Source organism: Geotrypetes seraphini, chromosome 3, assembly GCF_902459505.1.
Source record: "Geotrypetes seraphini chromosome 3, aGeoSer1.1, whole genome shotgun sequence".
NCBI lineage: Eukaryota > Metazoa > Chordata > Amphibia > Gymnophiona > Dermophiidae > Geotrypetes > Geotrypetes seraphini.
In genome coordinates this window covers 201,013,054-201,037,807 of record NC_047086.1, presented here as the reverse complement: position 1 = coordinate 201,037,807, position 24,754 = coordinate 201,013,054, and the positions used below count along the sequence as shown (strand labels likewise).

Sequence of the window (24,754 nt, the reverse complement as noted above, 5' to 3'; positions counted from 1 at the left end):
ATTAGTTGAAGCAGTTCAGCTATAGCCCCTTTCAGTTCCTTGATTACCCTCAGATGGATGCCATCCGGTCCCTGGGATGGATCGTTTTTAAGCCTATCAATCTGCCTGCATACCTCTTCTAGACTGACTGTCAATCCTGTCAGTTTCCCATCTTCGTTTCTTGCGTATAGCCTGTCGGCTTCCGGTATATTGTGTATATCCTTTTTGGTAAATACAAACACACCCTTGATTTAGAGGAGGAAAACAAGAAAAAAAATAATTCTGAACCAAAATTCTCCCTGCCAGGCTCTGCACCCAACCCCACACTGCTTGCCAAGCTCTGCACCCTGTCCCTTCTCTGGTGGTCTAGTGATAGGCCGGGATAGGGCAGGCAGGCATAGTGGCTGGCAGGTAGTGATAGGACATGCAGGCAAGCCCAGCCTCTCCCTCCTCCCTCCCTATTTTTAATTCAGCAGGGCAGGCCGGCCTCGGCCTCTTCTCATCCTCCCCCCCCCCCCCGGTACCTATTTTTAATTTGGCAGGGTAGACCCTGGCCTTCCCCCGTTACCTTTTTTAAAAATTCTGGTGCCCTCCCTCACTGGACGTGGCTGCCTGTCTTGTTCCCGCGAGCACTGACAGTTGCCTCCAAGTCCTCTTAATTTTCTTTACAGCAGAGTGATGCACAAGGCTGCCTGCCTGGTCCCGCACCTCTTCCCGCGAGAACTAAGTTCTAATGGGAAGCGGCATGGGACCAGGTAGGCAGCCTTGTGTGCCGCTCTGCTGAAAGGGAAAAGAAGAGGACTCGGAGGCAGCCACGTCAGCTGTCAGTGCTCGCGGGAACTGGCAGGGACCAGGCAGGCAGGCAGCCGCATCCAGCGAGGGAGGGCGCCAGAATTAGAATAAGGTAATGAGGGGGAAGAAGGTTTGGGTATTCGCTCCATAAGATGCACCCTTATTTCCACCCCCTTTATGGGGGTGGAAAAAGTATGTCTTATGGAGCAAAAAATATGGTAATTTGCTTACCACAGAAGTCAGACTTATCGGCCTGTAGTTTACTACTTTTTCTTTCCACTTTTGTGGAGAAGGACCATATCCGCCCTTTTCCAGTCCTCCGGTACCACTCCCAATTCTAGGGAAGCATTGAAAAGGTCAGCTAGTGGAGCCACTAGAAGTTCTTTAAGTACTCTGGCCCCATTGCTTTGTCCACCATCAATTTAGCTAACCTCTCATGAACATAATCCTGTGAAAACACAAGTCAACACATCATTTTCATCAGAGTTAATATTGGGTGGGTTTTGTAGTATTTTTCATGCTGATTTCAAATCTGTGTTAGTTTTTCACTAGCACGTCACATTTTTGTGATAAGGCTCATTATATATAATTATAAACGTTAATTGGGCGATATATCATGCGTTTGTAGGATAAACTTATAAAGAGGGTTAACAACAGTTGTCTTTGTTTTTTTATACTACAGACGGTGATTAATGTCAGTTTTTATCATGCCAAAACATTGTACTAATCATCCAGATAGTTTCTGTTACGTCTGTGGTTCATTCATGACAAAAGCACAATGTCACCCAATTACCGTAGATCTGGGTTCACTGGGTGAACAGAATAAGTCTTGGGCTCCACATATCTGTACCGGTCATTCCAACAGATTTCATGACTGGCTCAATTGACAAAAAGGCAGCGATATAATTTGCAATCCTAATGATATGGAGGGAACCGCGAGACCATATTAAAGATTGCTACTTTTGCCTTGAGAATACAGTGGATTCTCAGCTAAAATGAAGCACAAAATTATATCTCCTACTCTGGATTCTATTAGGCCTGTTCCTCATGATGACTCACTGCCTGTCCATGTACCTCCACAAGATGGACTTGCTTCTGTGGAACATGATGATGATGCAGCAGCTGGTCACAATCCAGAATTATCTGATCCTGATTATGTGAATGATGAAGATTCAGAACCAGAGACCTTTACACAAGCTGAGCTCAATGATCTTATTTATGATCTAAATCTTTCAAAAGAAAGAGCAGAACTTCTTGCTTCAAGGCTTAAGCAAAAGCACTTGCTTGGAAAAGATGCTAATATAACTCATTACGGAAAAAGGAATCTTAACTTAACATTCTTCACTGTAAATGGCTCATTGTGCTTTTGTCATGCTATCAACGGGCTCTTCAACAGTTTGTCACAAGTGCATTGTCCAGATGAATGGCATCTCTTCATTGATTCTTCACAGAGAAGCTTGAAGGCAGCACTACTGCACAATGGAAATTCCAAACCAAGTTTACCAATTGCCCATTCTGCTCATCTAAAGGAGTCTTATGAGAATATGAAGAATTTACTAGAAGCAATCAGTTATAAAACACACCAGTGGAACATCTGTGGTGCTCTGAAGGTCATTGGCATGCTAATGGGAATGCAAGGAGGATTCACTAAATACTGATGTTTCCTGTGCTTGTGAGATAGCAGATCTACAGCTGAACATTATGTCAAGTGTGTTTGGCAGCTGAAGGATACCTATAACTTGGGGACAAGCAGTGTGGAAATTTATGCCATTGGTGGATCCTCATAAAATATTTATTCTACATCTTCATATCAAGCTGGGGTTGATGAAGAACCTGGTAAAGGCCATGGGTATAGCAAACTTGACAAGTTTTCAATATCTTGTTAAGAAATTTCCAAATATCGTCACTTCAAAACTGAAGGAAGGGGATATTTATAAGCCCACAGATTAAGTCAGTTATGCAGGATGAAGATTTTAAGAAATCACTCTCAGCAGCTGAGCTTGAAGCTTGGGAGTCATTCAAGTGGTTAATGGAAAACTTTCTGGGCAGCCATAAGTCTCTTTCATACAAGAAAGGAGTTCAGAATCTCCTTGACTCATATTAGAAACTTGGCTGTCGCATGTCATTAAAAAATATACTTTTTGTACGTGCATCTTGACTTTTTTCCAGAAAATCTTGGTATGGTGAGTGACAAAGAAGGAGAACGTTTTCACCAGGACATTCAGTTAATGGAGCGTCGCTACCAAGGTTTCTGGAATGAGAGCATGATGGCTGACTACTGCTGGATGTTGTGCTGTGACAATCCAGACACAACTTGCAAAAAGAAATCATACTCTAAGCATTTTTGAAGAAATATTGGTTGCTAAGTGACAAAGTCCAGTATAATTATGCTATGCTGTGTACTTATTTGACTTTGGATCAAATATTATGCAACATTTCTTTAAGTTGATGCTGCAATTCTTAAAACCCCATCTGCTAAAATGCTATAAACTAGCATTAGTCATAGCTTTAAAAGTTACGTGACTGAAAAAAAACTAATAACCGATATGAAATCAGCATGAAAAACTGATTTAGAAAAATGTGCTGTGTTGTCAGATGATTCTGAAAAAAAGTTTTTGTTGCCTTGTGTTATAATTCACCCTACTCTCATACAGCCAGAAATAAGTATTCATAATGCACACTTCGGCTTTTACTCCGAATTTGCAATAAAATGAGAAATAAACCTAGATTATGATACATGATATCACCTAAAACTACTACCATCATAGTAAAATATGGAGAAGAAGGGATTGACATGAATAAAGTAGAGTGATAGAGTGAACTTATAATGATAGCTAGTTACCATATAATTGGATGGTAAGGCAGTACTTACAATTATCTAAAAGACTTTAGAAACCTTTAATGTTGGCAAATAGACAGCTCCAGATGTCTTAATATTTTATCTACTGTATGTCGCTGGGATGTGTGGATTCCAAAAGTTCAGCTAGGACAGATAGAGCTGTAAAATTGTTGGTACGATTGTTGATCGTAATTCTAAGTCTGGTTGGATACATCATACCAAATCGGGCGTTCAGTTCTTTGAGACACAGTCTATATGTGAGGAGTTGTTTTCTTGCATGTGCAGTAGCTTTACTAATATCTAGCACAAAAGAATATTATGACCTTCGAATTTTAGGGGCGCTTTGATCTTGGTACACTTCATGATATCTACGAACTGTTTAAATTGAAGTAGTCGAATAATCACCGACCTAGGAAATTTCTCACAGTTGGCATTCTGTAATGGTGTTCAATGTGCTGCTTCAAATTCAAAAGGTTGGTAAAATGTAACATCCAAGAGCGTCAGAATGAGAATAGTCAAAAATTTGTTTAAATCTTGGCCTTCTCAGCCCTCAGGGAGGTCCAGCATGCAAAAGTTGTTTTTGCGCACACGATTATTAGCCTCCTCCATTTCTTTCTCTAACACAACCACGTGGTTAATATGATGCTACATATCTTTAAGTGTGTGAGATGTGGCTGCTTGTTTATTTTCCAGCACATCTACTTGTTTAAATTGCTGTAGATCTGATTTCAGTGTTGCTATATCCTCTTATTTCCTCAATGTCTTCTTTAGTTTCCAAAAGAAGATCCTTAACTGATCTCATGAAGCATAAGCTGTCGTCTGTTTTAGAGGCAGATGGTTTTAGTAGGGAGGGTCTGATTTAGCATGCTTGTTACCTTTTCCAGATGCCATCTCATATATCTAGAGATGTTCCACCTTTGTTCAAATATTCTAAACAAATATATAAGGAGAGTCAAATGTTAAATTTAATTTTTGTTGGATTCTCGTGGGAGCTCGCAAATCAAGTTGCCATCTTATTTGGGCTCGCTAGCGCCCCCCCTCAAACTAGTTTTTAAATTAATTAAAATTCATGTACTCTCATGCAGTTAGTAAACACATGTTCTAAATTGGATAGGAAGACAGCAACCACTTTAAATAGTCTCTAGTTCTTACTCAGTGCTTTGCAAAAATATCATAGGATCTTTAGTTTATCCATATCACTTTTCATATAGAAAAAGAAAAACATCTTAGATATTCATCTGTTCTGTACCATCCAAATCCTCTTAGATTTTACAATCTTTTAAGGCTTTAATTACCACTTTATTATTGCCACTGCCCTTTGCTATCACCAAAGTGGCCAGCATTTTGCTGCCATTTTTGCCGACCGCTGAAGGATAACCAGGCAGCATATTCTGACATGTGAGTGACGTCATCCAAGGAGCCCCAGTACAGACAGTTTAAAAAGTGTACGATCACTTTAAATTTTAAGAAACTTCATGACTGCCCGCACTATGCATGCGTGAATGCCTTCCCACCTGACACCTGCTCACATACCTCAGTTCTTCATTTACCATGGAGTGAAGTACTTTTTCGACTGAACTCTGTTCAGTCTGCGTTGCTGCTTTAGCCTTATTTCTAATTCTAATTCTAATTCTTTTTCATTTTATCTTTTATTTTTTTCTTCGGTAGAAAAAAGAAAAGGTTAAATTAATTTTCTTTTTCATTTAAACTCGGGCTTCATAAGGTGTCTCCTTGCTCGTAAATGTATGTTGCAATCTTGGACGGTTTCAGAACCTCTGTCTTTATGGGGATGGAGATCCTTGGTGCATACTTTGGCCTCTTGAGAGGCTGTGGGCCAAGTTCGTAGACATAAAGTTTATTTGCTTGTTTGGGGAGCTTATTTGGCTTCCTTATCACCCCGAGGCCACAGCTTCCTTCTGAGTATTTTATCCTAACCAGTCTCGTGGACACTGCGAATTGATTGAGATTGGACACTGCACATTTTAGATTTGTTTGTTTTTTGGGGAGTTTTATGTTTGTTTTCGGGGGGGGGGAGGTATTTTTGAGGTCCCAGGGACTACAAGAACACGGGTCCTTGGAGTGCTCGAGACCTATTGTTCACATTTGTTTATCCTGTTCCCTTTTTCTTTCCCCCTCATTATATATACTTTTTTGTTGGGGGGTATTTGGGGGGGGATTTTGGGGTTTTGCTGGGATGAGTGGGGGTTGGGTTGGATGAAGATCTTGTTCTTTGACATTTGCTGTTTCTGGCTGTTGATATTGTTGGTTTGTGTTTCTTTGTAATTGTTATTGCTATACAATAAAAACAGATTTGAACATAAACTCGGGCTTCGGCCTAAGGGTTTGTTCCTCGGTGGGTTTTTCTCGTTCATTTTCACAATTGAGTTTAATCTCGCCGAAAGTATTTTTCAGTCCATGTCAAAACATTTAATGGGTTTTAAGAGGTGCTATAGGTGTCAATGGCCTTTTTCCATTACCGACCCTCACAGTGCTTAGGCCCTGAAAACCGAGTTGATTCTTGTGCTCAGTGTTCCACCTTAACAAAAGTGCTCTATCAAGGCCTGTCAGATTCAACAGGATAAACTGTTCGACTCGACCATCGCAAATCCTACATCGACATCAGAAGATCTTAAAGCATCAGGGAAGCCAGTTAAGAAGCAATCCATATCAGTTTTGGAGACCGTATCTGGCGAAGGACGTAAGAAGACTTTAAGCGGTCCAGAGGAGGGCGATGAAAATGATAGGAGGCTTGCGCCAGAAGACGTATGAGGAGAGACTGGAAGTCCTGAATATGTATACCCTAGAGGAAAGGAGGGACAGGGGAGATACGATTCAGACGTTCAAATACTTGAAGGGTATTAACGTAGAACAAAATCTTTTCCAGAGAAGGGAAAATGGTAAAACCAGAGGACATAATTTGAGGTTGAGGGGTGGTAGATTCAAAGGCAATGTTAGGAAATTCTACTTTACGGAGAGGGTGGTGGATGCCTGGAATGCACTCCCGAGAGTGGTGGTGGAGAGTAAAACTGTGACTGAGTTCAAAGAAGCGTGGGATGAACACAGAGGATCTAGAATCAGAAAATAATATTAAAAATTGAACTAAGGCCAGTACTGGACAGACTTGCATGGTCTGTGTCTGTATATGGTCATTTGGTGGAGGATGGGCCGGGGAGGGCTTCAATGGCTGGGAGGGTGTAGATGGGCTGGAGTAGGTTTTAACGGAGATTTCGGCAGTTGGAACCCAAGCACAGTACCGGGTAGAGCTTTGGATTCTTGCCCAGAAATAGCTAAGAAAAAAAATTAAAAAATTTAAATTGAATCAGGTTGGGCAGACTGGATGGACCATTCGGATCTTTATCTGCTGTCATCTACTATGTTACTATGTTCACTGAACCATCACTCAGAGGAGAGATCCAAGATGGTGGCATCTCTTAGAACGATCAATGGAGAAGCTCAAATTTGTCTGATTTAATCATTATGTTAAATTCTAAGTTCAAGGGGACAATCCGAACTGATTCCCCTACAGTTTGGACATCAACCCCTGCACAATGTACAATTTTGGAGTATGTAGCCGTACCTGGGAGTTCCTGGATTGAAACCAAAGCGGTGTCTGGCACGTCTTTGGAGGGAAGAGGAGCCGAAGACTCAAACTGGGAGATTCTCTCTCCCTCCTGGTAGCTGTTCCTCCATCATGCCCGGAGTCCCCTGCTTCTGTATTGGAGGAGTCTTGCGAAATTTCTCTTGTGAGGGAGACCCCAATTGCAGGGGCAGAAGCAGTTGGAATTACCAAGGAACAACGAGACTTAGAAGGGAGTGCGATTACTTCTCTTCCTACAAGATCTTCTCCGGTGGTAACCTTAGAAAGAATGCTCTCTCAAAGCTTAACTTGTCCATCGACAAGTCTTCCTGGGAGATTACAACTCTTGTAAGTACTGTGAGTACTTCGGCAGGAAAACTTGATGGAACTAAGGAACAATTTGCACTTGAGGTTAAACAAGTCAAAGAGAAGGTTGAAGATCTGCAATGCACGTCTTCTGAATTTCCCAAAATCTTTAGGTGTGTCTCCTATGGAAATGTTGAGAAAAATTTTGATAGAAGTTCTAAAATATTTCCTAGAAAATATTCGGCCAATTAATCGTATATACTATATACCTATGAAAAAAGAAATGCGAGCCACCCCAGAAGAAGGTGTACAAAATTTAATTGTAGGAGAACCTTTGAACCTTATGGACTTGCTTAAAACTTCAATATCTGAAACCTCAGAACGAGCCACATTATTGGCTTCCTTTGTTTTCGAGCAAGACGTGACAGCATTTTTCAGGCAATATTTTTGTAATTCTCAAGCTCTGTTTCTGGGGAAAAAAGTGTGGATCTATCCAGATATTACTAGACAAACGCAGGAACGTATGAAACTGTTTCTAGCTATGAGAGTTGAAACAGTAACTCTGAGTGCAAGTTTTTTCCTGGTTTATCTCTGTAAATGTATTATTAAACACCTAGGGGTTGAATATGTATTTTTTTCTGCATGAATAATTGCGGGTCTTCCTGTATATGAAGAAGTTGTCAGTTGAGGGAATGAACAGCATTGTAAAATTATGGGAACTTTCTGTTAAGCCAATTCCTTTTTTTCCCCTTTTTAATTAGATCTCTTCACTAATTTTCTGATCTCTCTTTGAATCCGAATTTATTGTGGTCTAAGGAGATAATTTGTTACTTTAAATACTTCTTGATTTCTATTTTCTGCTGTATTTCTGAGGCAAGAGTTATCTTGTACATTATTATGTAAAAGAAAAAAAAAAGCAATTCACTTCCCAGCAAGCGTCGCAGGTCTCAACAGCATCGAGTCCTTTGATGCAGACCAAATAATAACACCATTGTTCTCCAATTTTGCAGGTTGTCTCTCCATCACTGTGTTCATCCTCTTTGAGGTTGCCTACTCCGAGACAACCTGCTGCACCGTTGGTACCGGCCAATGAGCCATCAGTACTGGTGTATACTTTCAGGGACAAACTCAAGTTCTGCCAGAGGGAACTCGGTAATATGTTGAAATTGCACTGCATGCCGGTGCTAACATAGACTTCCTTTGTACCTGCCCAGCCTAAGCATAGCACTACAAGGCCTCAAGGTACCAATGTTAGTTATCCATCGGAGCATCGTGCTGCTTCTCATGGATCTTCTGCGAGGCATTGTCACTCCTCTCGACGACGATCTACCTCAAGACATCGATCTTTGCATCGACATTCTAGCACATCTCATTGTTGTTCTTCAAGGCATTGATCCACTACTCCAAAGCATCGATGCTTTTGTTCAATTTGGCGTTTGATTCCAAGACATCATCGAGCTTCATTGCATGATGGAGCCTAATGACACACCTTCAGAACAGTCACCACAGATAACGCTTCCCAGAAAAAGCTCTCCTCCAGAAAGGCAGTTGAGCAAATCCCTACCTGTCAAATTGGAAGCTGACACTGGACGCCTTGGACTATGATGAGCCTCCCAAAGAGCTCCTCAAGTTACCGTTACATGGCATTCTTAAAGAGATGCTTCTCAAAAATTGGGAAACGCCTATAACTATCACGGCAGCTCCAAGAAAACTAGATTCCATTTAGAGAATCATTTCTTGTCCAGGGTTTGATAAACCACAGCTACAACATCAATCATTACTTCTGAAGTCAACCCTTAAGAAATCTTCCAGTACAAGTTTATGCCTCAGCGCCACCAGGATGTGAAGGCCCTATTATGGACAAATTTGTGTGTTGCCTTCAAAATTCTATGCTGGTGAGCAGAATCCTTAATTACAATTTCTACATGTCTTGTTATCTAAAACATCTGGTAAGGAAATTGCCTAATTTTGAAAAGTATATTCCTTCAGAGCACCTTAGAGAATATCAGTAAACTATTCACACTCTTTCACAGACTAGAAAGTATATAGCAAGGTCAGCTTATGATGCTTTTGAGATGTCATCCAGATCAACTGCTATGTTGGTGGCTATGAGACGTCTAGCTTGGCTAAGAGTTTCTGATATGGACTTCAATCTCCAGGATAGATTAGCCAATATTCCATATTTAGGAGAAGAACTTTTTGGCAATTCCATCGAGACGGCCACACAAAAACTGACACACCATGAAAAGAATTGGAATTTTTTTTATCGGAGCAAAGGCTAAGCCTCAAGCTTCATAGCAGTCTACTAAACCTTCCTATTCATATCAAAGGTGATATACTTATCTTTTGCTTCTAGGTCACACTATAAAATGACCTTAAGAAGCTCCTCAAAAGCCTGCTCGATCATTTTTATGGGCTCATGGAGAGCATAGCTGCTGTTCCCCTATTCCAGCCTCTTCCTCAACCAGTTGGAGGTCATCTACAATTCTACCATCATCTTTGGACTCTAATAACAACTGACCTGTGGGTTCTCAAAGCTATTAAGGAAGGTTAGGACTAAAGAGGATTGTGAAGATTTACAAAGGGACCTGAACAAACTGGGTGAGTGGGCGAATAAATGGCAGATGAACTTTAATGTAGCGAAATGTAAAGTCTTGCATGTAGGAAACTGAAACCCGATGTACAGCTATACAATGGGAGGACTGGTAATGGGTGAAAGTAGCCTAGAGAAGGACTTAGGGATACTGGTAGATAAAACGATGAAGCCGTCGGCACAGTGCGCAGCGGCCTCAAAGAAGGCAAACAGAATGGTAGGTATTTTCAAGAAAGGTATTACAACAAGAATGAAGGATGTTATCCTGCCATTGTATCGGGCGATGGTGCACCCGCATCTGGAGTACTGCGTCCAATATTGGTCGCTGTACCTTAAGAAGGATATGGCGATATTCGAGAGGGTTCAGATGAGAGCGATGCGACTGATAAAAGGTATGGAAACCCTTTCATATGCTGAAAGATTAGAGAAACTGGGGCTCTTTTCCCTGGAGAAGCGGAGGCTTAGAGGGGACATGATAGAGACATACAAGATCATGAAGGGCATAGAGAAAGTGGTGAGGGACAGATTATTTAAACTCTCAAAAACTACAAGAACAAGAGGGCATTCAGAAAAATTGAGAGGGGACAGATTCAGAACCAATGCTAGGAAGTTCTTCTTCACCCAAAGGGTGGTGGATACCTGGAATGTACTTCCAGAGGGTGTGATAGGACAGAGTACGCTATTGGGTTTCAAGAAGGGATTAGATGATTTCCTGAAGGAAAAGGGGATTGAAGGGTATAGATAGAGAATTACTATACAGGTCCTGGACCTGATGGGCGCCGTGTGAGCGGACTGCTGGGCGTGATGGACCTCTGGTCTGACCCAGCAGAGGCATTGCTTATGTTCTTATGTTACTGTCTTCATTTATACCTCCAAATCATCCTCCAAGAGAGTCCTCTTTCAACCCTCAGCAGACATCCCTTCTTCTTTGGGAAATAGAGGCTCTGCTTCAACTAAATGTCATAGAAATTGTACAACCTTCTCAGAAAAATCAGGGGTTCTACTCCAGTTATTTTCTCATCCCAAAGAAGACGGGAGTTCTATGTCCAATTCTCAATCTCCGAGACTTAAACAAATTCCTAGTCAAAGAAAAATTTTGAATGCTATCCCTGGGAACTTTATATATCCAGTATTAGATTTAAACTATTGGTTATGCTCTCTAGATCTAAATGAGGCTTATACCCATATAACAATTCATTCTGCTCACAGAAAGTTTCTGCGGTTTCAGATAGCCCATCAACATTTTCAATACAAAGTTCTGCCCTTCAGCCTGGCCTCCTCTCCAAGAGTGTTCACCAACTGCCTGGTAGTAATGGAAGCAGCTTTAAGAACTCAAGGTTTTCAAGTTTTTCTCTATCTCTATGATTGGTTCATAAAAACCGCTTCCCCTCAAGGGATGCTCTCAGCAACACAGTCAACAATCCTGTTTCTTCAGCAGTTGGGGTTCAAATTCAACTTCCCGAAATTTCAACTTCAACCCTCAAACTCTACAATTCATAGGGGCCCTGCTCGACACCATTCAACTCAGGGCAATCCTACCTCAGCAAAGACTAGACAAATTGATTCAACTTTGCACTCAAGTCTGTCATCTTCTGTCCATCTCAGCCAGACAAATGATACAATTGGGGTACATGGCGTCTACAGTCCACATTACCCCCTTCACAAGACTTCATTTCAGAATAACTCAGTGGTCCCTAGCATCTCAATGGTCTCGAGCTTTCAATCCATTCTCACTGAAAATTACAGTCACATCATCGCTTCATCAATCTCTTCAGTGGTGGATGAATTACGCAAATCTTTCCAAAGGGCTGCTGTTTCAAATGCCTTCACATTGGAAAGTTTTGACCACAGACTCGTCCAAGTATGCTTGGGGAGCTCACCTGGACAGTCTTCTCACACAAGTTCACTGGTCTACTCAAGAACAGAAGCTCCACATAAACCTCTTGGAACACAGAGTGATTTGCAATGCTCTGAAGACTTTTTAAAACAGTATATCCAATTGTCCTCCTAGTACGCATGGACAGTCAAGTTGCAATGTATTACATAAACAAACAAGGAGGTACGGGTTCTCTAATTCTCTGAAGAGGCCAAGAAGATTTAGAACTGGGGAATTACTCAAAACCTATTTCTAAAAGCAGTCTGTGTTCAAGATGCGCAAAATACTCTTGCTGATAAACTCAGCAAATTTCTTTGGCCCCATGAGTGGGTGCTCAACTCAACAATCTTGCGTCAGATAGGCCTATTGTGTCCCCCACAATCAAACTGTCTCAATTCTGGTCCAGACAATACTCTCCTCATCGTCTGCAGCAGTGTTCTTCAACCTTTTTATAACAATGGACCGGCGGAAATAAAGTAATTATTTTGTGGACTGGCAAACTACTAGGACTGAAATTAAAAAACCAATTTCTGCCCCGTCTCCGCGAGCTCAGTCCCCGCAAACCATCTGCACAAACCTCAGTTATGATTTTATGTTGAATCTATTTTATTAAAGTATAAAAAGAAACAATATTCTGTACAATTGTTATTTTATAAATACAAATAATACAGAGCAAGGATCAACAAAACCCCTGTCTCCCCTCCCCTTCACATATATCCCCTCTACTATCAAGAAGACTAAATAAGCCAAATTTATTACAGAATGCTACACAGAAATATCATGCTAACAGAATACCGCAGTCACACATGACAGGAATAGTGTTAGAGGAATGCAACTAGGGCAACTGCCCCCTGGTCAGAGAGAACCCTAAGCCAGCTGGAAGCTAAAGAAGCACTGCCTGGGCTTTGCAGTCCCTAGTTATGTCTAACCCCAGCTCTAGCAGGATATATATTTCAAATCTGATATATTCTAATCACAAAATAGAAATAAAATTATTTTTTTCTACCTTTTGTTGTCTCTGGTTTCTGCTTTCATCTTCTTTTCACTCTCTTCCTTTCAGCATCTGCCCTCTCTGTCTCTTTAATCCAGCATCTGCTCCTTCCATTCACTGTCTGCCGTCTCCCCCTTCCATATGGTATCTGTCTTCTTTCTGTGCCCCTCTCCCCTTTCCATCCAGCCTGCGCCCCCTCTGCTTTTTACATAATTCATTCCAGCTTCACTGCTCTCTTCATTTTATCTCTCCTACACCAGATCTAGCATCGTTGTCCCTCTCTGCTTATTTCTCTGCTGACCGCCTTCCCATCATCAGTATCTCTACTTTCTCATTCCTGTCTCTCCCCTTCCCCTCCTCTAATCTCCCTGCCAGCTGTTTCCTTCCTTTTTTCCTTCTCCGTTCCCTCCTCCTCCTGTCCATCAGTAACTCTCTTCCCTTCCCTTTCCTTCGTCCCCTCCCAGTGGAATATTTTCTTCTCCTTCCCTCCAGGTCCAGTAGCAGCTGTCCCTTTATTTTCGCTTGTCCAGCAGCTTCCCAGACTCCTTTCCCTCCTCCCCTCCCAGCAGCAGCTCTACTTCTCCCTCCCTCCAGGTCCAGTAGGAGCTGTCCCTTTATTTTCCCTTGCCCAGCAGCTTCCCAGACTCCTTTCCCTCCTCCCCTCCCAACAGCATCTCTCCTTCGCTCCAGGTCCAGTAGCAGCTGTCCCTTTACTTTCCCTTGTCTAGCAGCTTCCCAGCCTCCAACATTGGCTTTCTCCCCTCCCAGCATCTCTCCGTACTTGCCAGTGCAGCGATTCACTAAGGCAGCCTTGGGTCCTTTGATGGGTCGTGCCGCCTCTGAGAAAAGAGGAAGTTGCATCATCAGAGGTGGCTGCGACTCAGCAAGATCCCCAAGGCTGCCTTAGTGAATCGCTGCGCTGGCAAGTACCGAGAGCTGCTGGGAGGGGAGAAAGCCATTGTCGGAGGCTCCGCATGATCTCGCCGGCCCTGCTCGGACTGGCAGGAAATTGCAGCTCATCAATCTCTCCGGCCCTTTGTGGACCGGCAAGAAATTGCAGCTCATCAATCTCGCCGGCCCTGTGCGGACCGGCAGGAATTTTCTGTTGACTAGCACCGGTCCATGGACCGGCGGTTGAAGAACACTGGTTTACAGGCAGATGCCTTTCTCCTGGATTGGAAGGAGAAATTCCTTTATGCATTTCCACCAATTCCTCTCATTCTCAAAACGCTAGTCAAGTTCAAGCAAGAATCGGTCACCATGATCCTGATAGCCCCTCGTGGCCCAGACAACTATGGTTCTCCCTTCTACTTTATGCCAATGATCCAGTAACACTGCAGATCTTTCCATCTCTTCTCACTCAGAGTCAAGGGTCTCTCTTACATCCCAATCTACAGTCGTTGCACCTGACAGCTTGGTACCTCTCCGGATGACCTCAGCAGACGCCAGTCTTTCTGATCCTGTCAGAGTCATTTTAGAATCATCCAGAAAACCTTCTACACAGCAGTGCTACTAACAGAAGTGGGCACAGTTTGCAGTGTGGCGTGCTCTTCATCAGGATGCTTCATCCTCCTCCATCTCTTCAGTGTTATATTACCTTCTCCACTTATCCAATTCAGATCTTAAAACCACTTCAGTCAGAGTTCATCATGGTGCTTTTCCATCAACAATAAATTTCTTAACTACTCATCACCTTGTTTTCAAGTTTATGAAAATATTTTTCAATATCAAACCACCTCTCCAGTGGTTTGGGATCTTAATGTTGTTCTCACCAGACTGAGGAAACCTCCATTTGAGCTAATGTCTTCTACTCATCTTAAATCTCACTTGGAAAGTGGTATTTTAATCTCCATCACTTCTGCATGTCAAGTGAGTGAGCTTCAAGTGTTGGTATCGAACCCACCATTTACAGTTTTCCACTATGATATATATAAAAATATCAGGTAGAGGTACATAACATTCTTTGGTAAAGCATCACAAAAAAATCATCAAAACAAGCTTAGCCTTCCACCACCTTCGAATGGACATTCTATAACAGCATAAAAGAGAAAACCCTAACACACCCCTCTAAACAGTTCAACATAAAATCAAAAGAATCCCATTATAGAAAACTTCATCCCAACCCCAACCCTCCTTCTCAAGGTGCACAACTCAACCCCCAATATTCCCCCACCCCCCTCCCCACCCTACGTGTAGAATTATCCCATATCAATCTCATTGTATGTTAGATAATTTACTCATGTGCTTTGAGTTTCCTAGCCAAGCAGTCATTTATTACCACTTATTTTCCTATTTTCTCTTAACTATTAGGATCTTATTATTACTTTTTTCTTTCTCTTTTCTAGATTTATAATGCACTGTCAGGTATTGGAATTTGTCTAAACTAATCAATATTGCTGATGCATTGCTTTATGGAACTTGATCTTGTTGTTCTATTATTTGTTCTGTTGTTGAAAACTGAATAAAATATTTGAACTAAAAGAATTATCCCATATCATAACCTCTCCATAGGCTCTACATACTACCCAGCAGGTTCTCACGAACTTTCAAAGGCAGTTGAACACTTTATGCCAAGTGTGCTCTTGTTGTTCAAAAATTCCTAAATGTTTGGCCGTCAGTCATTCCATTTGAGCCAACTTATTACACTTAAGAACCCATTCCTCCTTAGCAGGAGCAACAGAGTGTTTCCAATAGAGGGCTATAAGGCATTTAGCACTTGCAAGGCCCAAGCGCATCAGTTTAGTCTGCCAAGGCCATGTTCGCAGATTTTGAGTCCCCAATAAACAGAACAGAGGCTAAAGGGTAACTGGCTCCTGTGTCCACTGTGTTAACTCAGTAGTTACCAAACGCCAAAAAGCCTGGATAACTGGGCAGTCCCACCAAATGTGAAGAAATGAGCCCGATGCCACCCCACATCGCCAACAGATATTATGTACCTGTGGGTACATGAGATGCAACCTATCTGGGGTAAGGTACCATCTGGTTAACACCTTAAAAGCATTTTCCTGAATTAAAACACAAGGCGATGCTTTTTGTACCTCCTCACAAATCTGAACCCATTCAGCCGCCTGAAATGTTGTCTGTAAATCAGATTCCCAATGATCCCGAAAAGAAAAATGTACAACCCATTGACCTCTCAAATAGCGATAGATTACTGATATGGGGGACCTTATTCAGTAACCCCCACAGATTTTCCAAATGCTCCCCTTCCAAAGATTGTCCCCTTCCCCCATCCCACTTTAAACATAAAATGACGAACTTTCATAAGCCCAAAAAAGTCATCATTAAACCGGTCATCTCTTCTAATCAACTCGTCAAAAGTAGGTATTTTCCCTCTGCGAAGCATATCGCTGAAAGTAACATACCCCCTCGCCTCCCATGTGCAAAACACCCCTCGAGCGTGCCCCTCACTCTGATGAAATTTTCCCCATAGGTGTACTAAGTGACTAAAAAAAGGATTGGACACCCCGCGCAGTCTGTTCACCTCCAAGTGAGAGGACCACATCCAGTGTTTCAACAAACCAGTATGTACATAACTCTGTTCAATCTGGACTCCAGGTTTATTCTCTGCAATAACCCAATCCAAGACCAGACGAAGCTGCGCAGCTAAATAATACCAATGGAGATTTGGGACAGCGCAACCGCCCTCTTCTCTGGCTGCCCAAAGCACTGATTGCCCAATCCGCAGTGCTTTCCCTTGCTAAATAAATGATCTAAATTCCCTGTGCAGCACTTTCAAAATCCCTCTAGGTACCACCAATGGAAGTATTTGAAATAAAAACAACAACCGTGGTAGAATATTCATTTTAATCACTGCAATACATCCCCACCAAGAGAGCCATAGATCCTGCCACTGCTGCAAGTCAGCTCGTACCAGACGCACTATCCTCGCGTAATTAAGCTCATACAATCTCGTTAAGTCTCTTGAAAGCTGTATTCCCAAATATCTAATATTACCCTGTGCTCTCTTAAACAAAAAGTTAGTGACCAATCTCTGTTCCACTTCATCCGTTACAGAGACCCCCCCCATAAACTCCGATTTTTCTAGATTAATTGTAAATCCCGAGACCCGATGGAACTCCCAAAATACATCAACTAATACAGGGAACGAGTGATATAGCTCATGCACATATAAAAGGATATCATCAGCAAACAAAGAAAGTTTGTGTTCTCGGCCTTAATAGCTGTATGTGCCCTAATATAACATGCTAAGGGTTCCAGATAAAGAGCAAACAGCAGGGGTGATAAGGGACACCCCAGTCGCGTGCCACAGTGAATGTTAAAAAAAAATCAGTATAAAACCCATTTATACGAAGGCATGCACGCGGTTCTAAGTAAAAACTCCGAATCCATTGCCGAAACCCGCCACCCAACCCCCATCCTGTCCATCACAGACCAGAGAAACTCCCAGCGGACTTTGTCAAATGCTTTCTCTGCATCTATAGATAATAGAACCATAGGGCTGTGATAGGTTTGAGCCCCCCCACATCAAATGTAGCGTCCTACATATGTTATCCCCCACCTGACGTCGCTGAATAAAACCGGATTGATCAATATAAATCAACTCAGGTAGTATCCGGCCCAATCTCAGTGCTAACACCTTTGCAAGAATCTTGGCATCAACATTTAGCAAGGAGATTGGTCAGTAAGAGCCACAATTCTCAGTATCTTTGCCTGGTTTCAACAACAACGAGATACCGGCCTCCCCCAAAGTTCTTGGTAAAGGTGTCCCCTCACGTACTCCATTACACACACGTACTAGGAATGAGCACAATTGGTCCCCGAACCGTTTATAAAAAATGTTGGAAAGATCATCAACCCCTGGGACTTACCCCCTTTTAAGCCTTTAAGAACCTCGAATACCTCTCCCTCCTGGCCTGATTGGCAGTATAGGTAAGTCCAATTTATCTAGAAATTCCTCAATTGCTCCAAAAGAGCTCTGTGGGCCTCCCTGGTACAATTGGGAGAAAAAATCCACAAACGCAGTTCGGATCTCTTTATCAGTATACTTAATGATCCCCTTTCCATTCTTCACCCCCTTCACTGTATGCTGTGCCCTCTGAACTCGCAAGAATGGGGCCAGCATTGCACTAGATCTGTTTCCACTTTCAAAGAGTGCCTGCTTTAATTGAAGCTTTCGAAATTCCAGCTAGATTTGCATCAGCTTCAATTAGTGAAGCTGATGCAAATCTAGCTGGGCTACTTTCAAAAGCTCATATGTTGCTGGAGTCGGTGTTAATTTATGCTGGCGCTCCAAATTCACTAACCACTCTCGGAGCCCAAGAGAACGTTGTGCCCTATCCCTCTTCTTGCGAGCTCACCATTTAACAAAAACTCCCCGAATAACAGCCTTCAGAGCATCCCAGAGTATCCCATCTCCAATTTCTCCAGTGTCATTTTCATTTAGGTATACTATAATTGTGTCCCTTACCTCTTGTAAAATCTTAGGATCCCCCAGGAGAGATTTGTTAAGGCGCCAGAATTGATTACCCGTATTCACCCTTAGCCCAGTGCAAGAAATCCAAACTGGAGCATGATCAGAGATTTGCATCACTCCTATCTCCGCCTGTTTAATTTCACCCCATAAATTCCTATGAGCCCACATACCGTCAATTCTAGTATACATGTGAGTAGCATCAGAGTAATGATTATAATTTTTGATGGGACCATGAAAAAGTCTCCAACAATCTACAAGCCCTAGAGTGTGCATTAAATTCAAAAAAGCTTTACTGTGTCTCCCACCCTCGTGGCGTCCCCCTCTGGAATGATCTAATTGTACATCAGGACATACATTAAAATCCCCCCCTAAGAAAATCGCCCCCTTAACAAAATCACTCAATCCTTCATGCAATCCATTATAAAAAGCTGCTTGTGCAGAATTAGGGCCATAAACATTTATAACCTTAAACAAATTCCCCTGTTTACGTCCCTGTATAGCCAAACATCTACCCGTTACATCCTTATATACCTGATCCACCACCACCCCCAACCCTTTGCGCAATAAGATAGCCAACCCCCCTACCCGCTGAGGATTAGGAGCCTGATGAGCCCCAGACCATATCAAACTGAGGCGAGCGTAACAGACGCTAGTCTCTGGGACTTAAGTGAGTTTCCCAATGCAACCTCTGCAATTCTCTATAAACAATACTTCTCTTCCCTGGATTATTTAAACCATTAACATTCCAAGAGCCCATCAAGAGATGTCGTGGGCCCCCTTATCCCACCCATCTCCGCTAGAGTTCAACATCCCTCCCCGCTTCTGTTAACAGAATTGCACAGATATCCTGAACCAGGGCTGTACAGTCTTTATGCTCGTCATTGTCTGGCACTCCTTTAAATCTTAAATTGCAGCGACAGGATCTGTTTTCAAGATCCTCCACCTGTAGTTGTAAGGCTTGTATTGTAGTATCCGTGTGGTCTTGGGCTACCCTCACTCATATAACATCCTGGGCCAGATCCGAAATGTGCTCTTCCTTTGCCGCTACCCGTCCTCCTAATTCTACCACCTCCGAATGGATTTCTGCAATGGTTGCCTTTAAATCCTGACGAACCCCCACTAGTTCAGTTTTGAGGTCCCGAAACCACGATTGTAGGACTAGTGGCGAGATCTCCGACTCTGCCAGGGGCTCAGAAATAGATTCATCATCTTCGGATTCTGAGGGCACCGGCGCCATATTTTTTTTCATAGCGCTCACCATCAACCCTCCGCTAGTATTCTCCACTTGATCCACATCCCCTGCTGGGAATCGAAACTTATCTGGTTTTTCTTCGCTGCCATACTGGTAGGTCTAGAATAACTCCTCGGGTCACAAAAAGATCACAATAAAAGGCTGTAAATCACTATTTACTCCTTGGCCCCAACGGAGCTCTCAGATCAAGCAGCCATTCAGGAGCCCGACGTCACTTCCTCCTCCCATCCAAAATTCTTACTGAAAGTAGTCACGAAATTTCATCTAAATCAATCGATTGTGCTTCCAGTTTTCTTTCCAAAGCCTCATTCTCATCCTGGTGAAACAGCTCTTCATACCTTAGACTGTAAACGAGCTTTGGCTTATTATTTACAAAGGACTAAGTCACACAGAACCTTTCCTCAACTGTTCATCTCCTTTGATCCTAACAGATTGGGCCAGCCTGTAACCAAGAGAACTATTTCCACATGGCTTAGCAGCCTATATTTCTTTCTGCTATGCTCAGGCTGGGCTGCATCTTGGGGGTCATGTAACAGCACTTAAGGTCTGAGCTTCAGTTGCATTCTTACGTTCCACGTCCATAGATGACATCTACAAAGCAGCTACATAGTCCTCAGTTCACATGTTTTTTTTAGTTCTAATATTTTATTGATTTTAATATACAATGTACATTAAGTACAGAAAGAGAAATGTTAATGAGGCAAGATACAGACATGTTGAACAAATAAATGAAATGCATTCAATAATATCCACGTGATACAACAAGCTGATCTAAGCCTATAAATATAGAAGAGGAATGTCGACACAACACTCAGCCCTAGTTACTAGAGCGTTCAAGGTGCAGAGAGACAACATGACTATAGACCGGAACCAGATCAGAACATGAGCTATAATGTGTGAGTTTCTGTTGCGGAGCACAGTTCTTATCTCAATAACTGAAAGCCATCATTCAATATTGCAAAAGGTGTGGACCGGGCTCCAAATCTTAGCATAGGAGTACATGGATCTGTGCTTTTCTGCTATAACACTTTCATAATTCACTGTGAGGCATACCGTGTTCCACCATGTAGTATAATTTGTCTGGGATAAGTCCTTCCAGCAGTGTAGTTCACATGTTAACGTCTCACTACTGTCTAGAATCCTATTCCAGAAGGGATGGTCACTTTGACCAAGCAGTATTACAAAATTTATTCTCAATTTATTCTCTCCATCCCATTGCAGTAAGCTAGGGAGTCCCACATGTGAGAATATCTGCCTGTTGTCTCCGGATAACACCTGTTATAGTAAGTAACTGTGCTGTATGGCTCCATACAGAGGCCCCTTCAGAACAGCTTTAGCATTCACACACACGATATATCTCCTCACATGGGAGTGATTGCTGACTTTTCCTCTTTGCAGGGGATTCGCTACCAGGCCACTTGAGAGCTCTTTTGGAATACTTCAACCACAATAGCTCACAGCAGTGTCAAATATTGAATGGAATAGCCCCTTCCTATCAAGTAGAGAGATTTGAACATGTCGTTCATTTTCGTAGCACCTGAAGTACCAATCCTTTTGTTCATCCTGCAGATGTTTTGTTGGGGAAACTACTTGTTTTTCAGCCATTACGGTTTTGGAATGAACTGGCCTGTTCTCTCAGCTTTTAGTGTTCATTTAGCTTTTAGATGACAACTGAAAACTTCTTTGTTTGATAAGTATATTATGCATGTTTGGTCATGAATTTGTATTGGTATTATTGTACATCCCGGCTATGTCTGGTTCTTTTTTATTGTAAACAGCACAGAACTTAATGGTGGTGGTATAAAAGTCAATTAAATAAATAAATGATTGATAGGAGTTTCAATTGATATGTGGATGCTGTTGGGTGGGAAGATAGGGGTGGGAGTGGGGTTTACAGTAGGAGTGAGTACTGTAAACTCTGAGCTGGCATATTGAAGTGCATTTACTGTTTGGTTTCTTTTTTCTTAAGCAATGCTCAATAAAATTTCTGTAACATACCAGTAATAAGTGGCCTATGAAGAAAAGGAAAATGATAGAGTTAATGCTTGACAAATACTTTCACATATTTATGGCATTTTGGAGAGCCCATAGCTAGGGAGTCCTACTTGTGTGACTTATGGTGAACCACTTGCCTTAAGAGAAAACAAGTTCACATATCTTCTATTTTACCCATTTGAAGATAAATAAAATTGTGGAAGCTACAGGCCATGCTTACATGGGAATGATAGTTCTGAATGTATATAACCTTCAGAGCTTTCAAGGTGTGGGGAATTTGTTCATGAACAAAGTGCAGTTATGAATTAAATGTGTGATCGGTGAACTGTTTTGTTTTGGTTTTTTTTTAAATCTGTCTAAAGGTTACAAATTTGTTTTCTCTCTGGTTACCAACCTTATACAGCAGAAGCACTCAATGAAGATGAATCCCAAAAGTCTGGGGTATGTTTATCCAGCTCTGTCAAAGTAGATGGACAAGCAGAGACCTCACCTCCTAAAACAGCAAAGGTATGATAACTGTTCTTTCCAGCTAATCTTGTTATGTATGTACTGCATGTACTCTCCCAGCTGTATTTCTCATTTTTCTTTATCCCCTCGGTTTTTAATGAGTTTGAGCTTTCAAGGATTCCAAAACTTGATTTCAAGAAATTTTAATTGGTATGCTTTCAGGATATCTGCAAAATGTATGGATATATTGTATTTGCATGCTTTGGTTCACTCTTGAGTCAAGACCCATTAAGACATTTCAGATTGACTTGGAAACCATTTCTTTTTGCTGTTTTGGCAGTGGGTGGGGGGAAGAAGATAGCCAGGGCAGTTGCCTGATTCACCTTTGACAAGTTAAATGATGTTACTGTTACAGAGCTTCATTGTGCTTAGGATTGGCTGGACTGTCTCTGTAGCTTCTGCCATGGACTATAGCAGTGTTTCTCAACTTCAAGCCAAGTACCCCCTAAGTCTAACAAATATCAACTGAGTACCCCCGCCCAGGCTCCGCCCCCTGAACCCACCCCCATAATAATAGTACTAATTGTAATGCAATTTCTTTCCATCCATTTTTCATATACACACACACAATATATAACCTTATTGATACATAATGGTAACCACAAATTTAACCCCCCCACACAAAATACACTGTATGCAGAGAAAATGTTAATCATTTATATTGGGGGGGGGGTGTCAAAGAACTCAAGGCAGATGACTTTAAAATATGCAATGTCATCTCAGTAACAACTGTAGAAAACCAGAAAAATATAGTGCAAAATATGGACAGCAGATATAAATTCTCAAAATGGACACATTTTGAAAACTAAATTGAAAATAAAATCATTTTTCCTACCTTTGTTGGCTGAGTCTCTGGTTGCACTTCCTTTTTGACTGTGCATCCAGTATTTCTTTCTTTGCTGCCTCCTGAACACTCATTCCCTTCCCCAACCAACATTTCTCTTTCTAGAACCATTCCTGGTTTGGTATATAAAAATAAATTAATATTATTATTATTTTTGTCCCTTCATGAGTCCAACATTTCTCCCTTTCTCATCCCCCAGATCATGTGCAGATCACTGTCCACCAGCCCCATGCCCATTTCTCCTCCTATCACCCCTCACAAGCACTATGCCACATCTCTCCCTCCATCACTTTGTCCAATTTTACTCCCCCTTGCATCCCCTTCAATCTGTCCCTCTGTTTCCTCTCCACCACCATATCTAACATTTCTCCCACTCATCCCTCTCTTCCCCATGCATTTCTACCTCTCTCTGCCCAATTTTCCTCTTTCTTCCTTTCCCCATGTGCCACCATCTCTTTCCCTCTCACTCGCACACTCATGCCCAATAATTCTCCCTTCTATTCCCTCCCTCTTTCCTGTGTCCCAAGTTAGAGCCCCCTTCCTCTCTCCCTTTTGTGTCCCATATTCATGCCATCTCCCTTCCCTTCTGAGTCGAGTTTGTGCCCCCTCCCTGCCTTCCAGCTGTTGTCCCAGATTCGTGTCCATCCAACGCCCCAAAGTGCTCCTTCCCCCCCCTTTTCTTCCTTTGTCCCAGAAAGATTGTGTCCCCTTACTTGTTCGAGCCGCACTCATTCCATCTGCCTTCAGCAGCTTGTTTGGGTGATGCACAGCTCTGATGTCAGAGCGAAGGTTTCTGGGTCAGCTACATGCAGTGTGTGAACTGCTGCTGGCTGTACATCTCCCCAACAAGCCACTGAAGGCAGAAGAAGCAAGTGCGTCAAGGAGGTAACTGGGAACCTCACACTGACCCAGAAGGCTTTCCTCTGATGTTAGTTCTGACATTGGAGGGAGGCCCTGAGGGTTGGCTTCGGGAGGAGCGGGGTGGGCAGGGATCTCCAACAGTGACTTCAGCGGGTGGGGCGGGCAGCAGCGTGGCTTCGACAGATGGGTGGACAGGGAATATTCTCCGTGGTGGCCATGCCACAAACCCCCAAGGGTAGGTGTACCGGTTGAGGAGAAATACTGGGCTATAGTGGGGATAATTTTATAAAGCAGTTTCTGCATGTTTAACTTATGGAGAATGGTGGTTGTAAAGTTGTGCAGGGTATACATATCTAAAAAAAGTAGGTACACCAGAAAGGGTAAAGGAGATGGGAATTGATATACCATTTTTTCTGTGTGGTTTATACTATCAAAATGGTTTATTTGGGGCAATGAAGTGTTAAGTGACTTGTCCAGAGTCGCAAGGAACTGCAGTGGGAATTGAGCACAACCTCAAGATGATTAGGCAACTGCTCTAACCACTAGGCCACTAGGGTATAATTTGAATAGAGTTGTGATCTACACAGATGTATGAATAAGGTACATGAAAACCAATTATGCCAACCTTGGAGTTGGTATAAATATATATAAGATTTGTACATTTATATACTATTATCCAGGGTTCTGGAACCCTGTTTTATAGGCAAATGTGTAAATTTTTAGGCACCCTGTTAGGAAATGACTCCTATTATGTAACACCAGGCCTATTTGATTTTTTTTTTTTTGTACCAGCTTAAGTATGCCTCCTCCAGCCCAACAGACCAGTTGGGTTATATCCCTCTGCCAGCAAGTAGAAACTGAGAATTACTGTACTGAACTGTGATGTCATCACTCAAGAAGCATCT

General features: G+C 42.3%; 1 protein-coding gene across 1 annotated transcript in view; it reads left to right on the top strand.

Annotated features, from left to right (window-relative positions):
- LIMA1 (LIM domain and actin binding 1) overlaps window positions 1-24,754 on the top strand; it is a 198,674-nt gene that overhangs the window by 136,298 nt on the left and 37,622 nt on the right. The window contains 1 exon segment of the mRNA XM_033939149.1: window positions 22,041-22,144. Coding sequence (XP_033795040.1) covers window positions 22,041-22,144 — 104 coding nt within the window.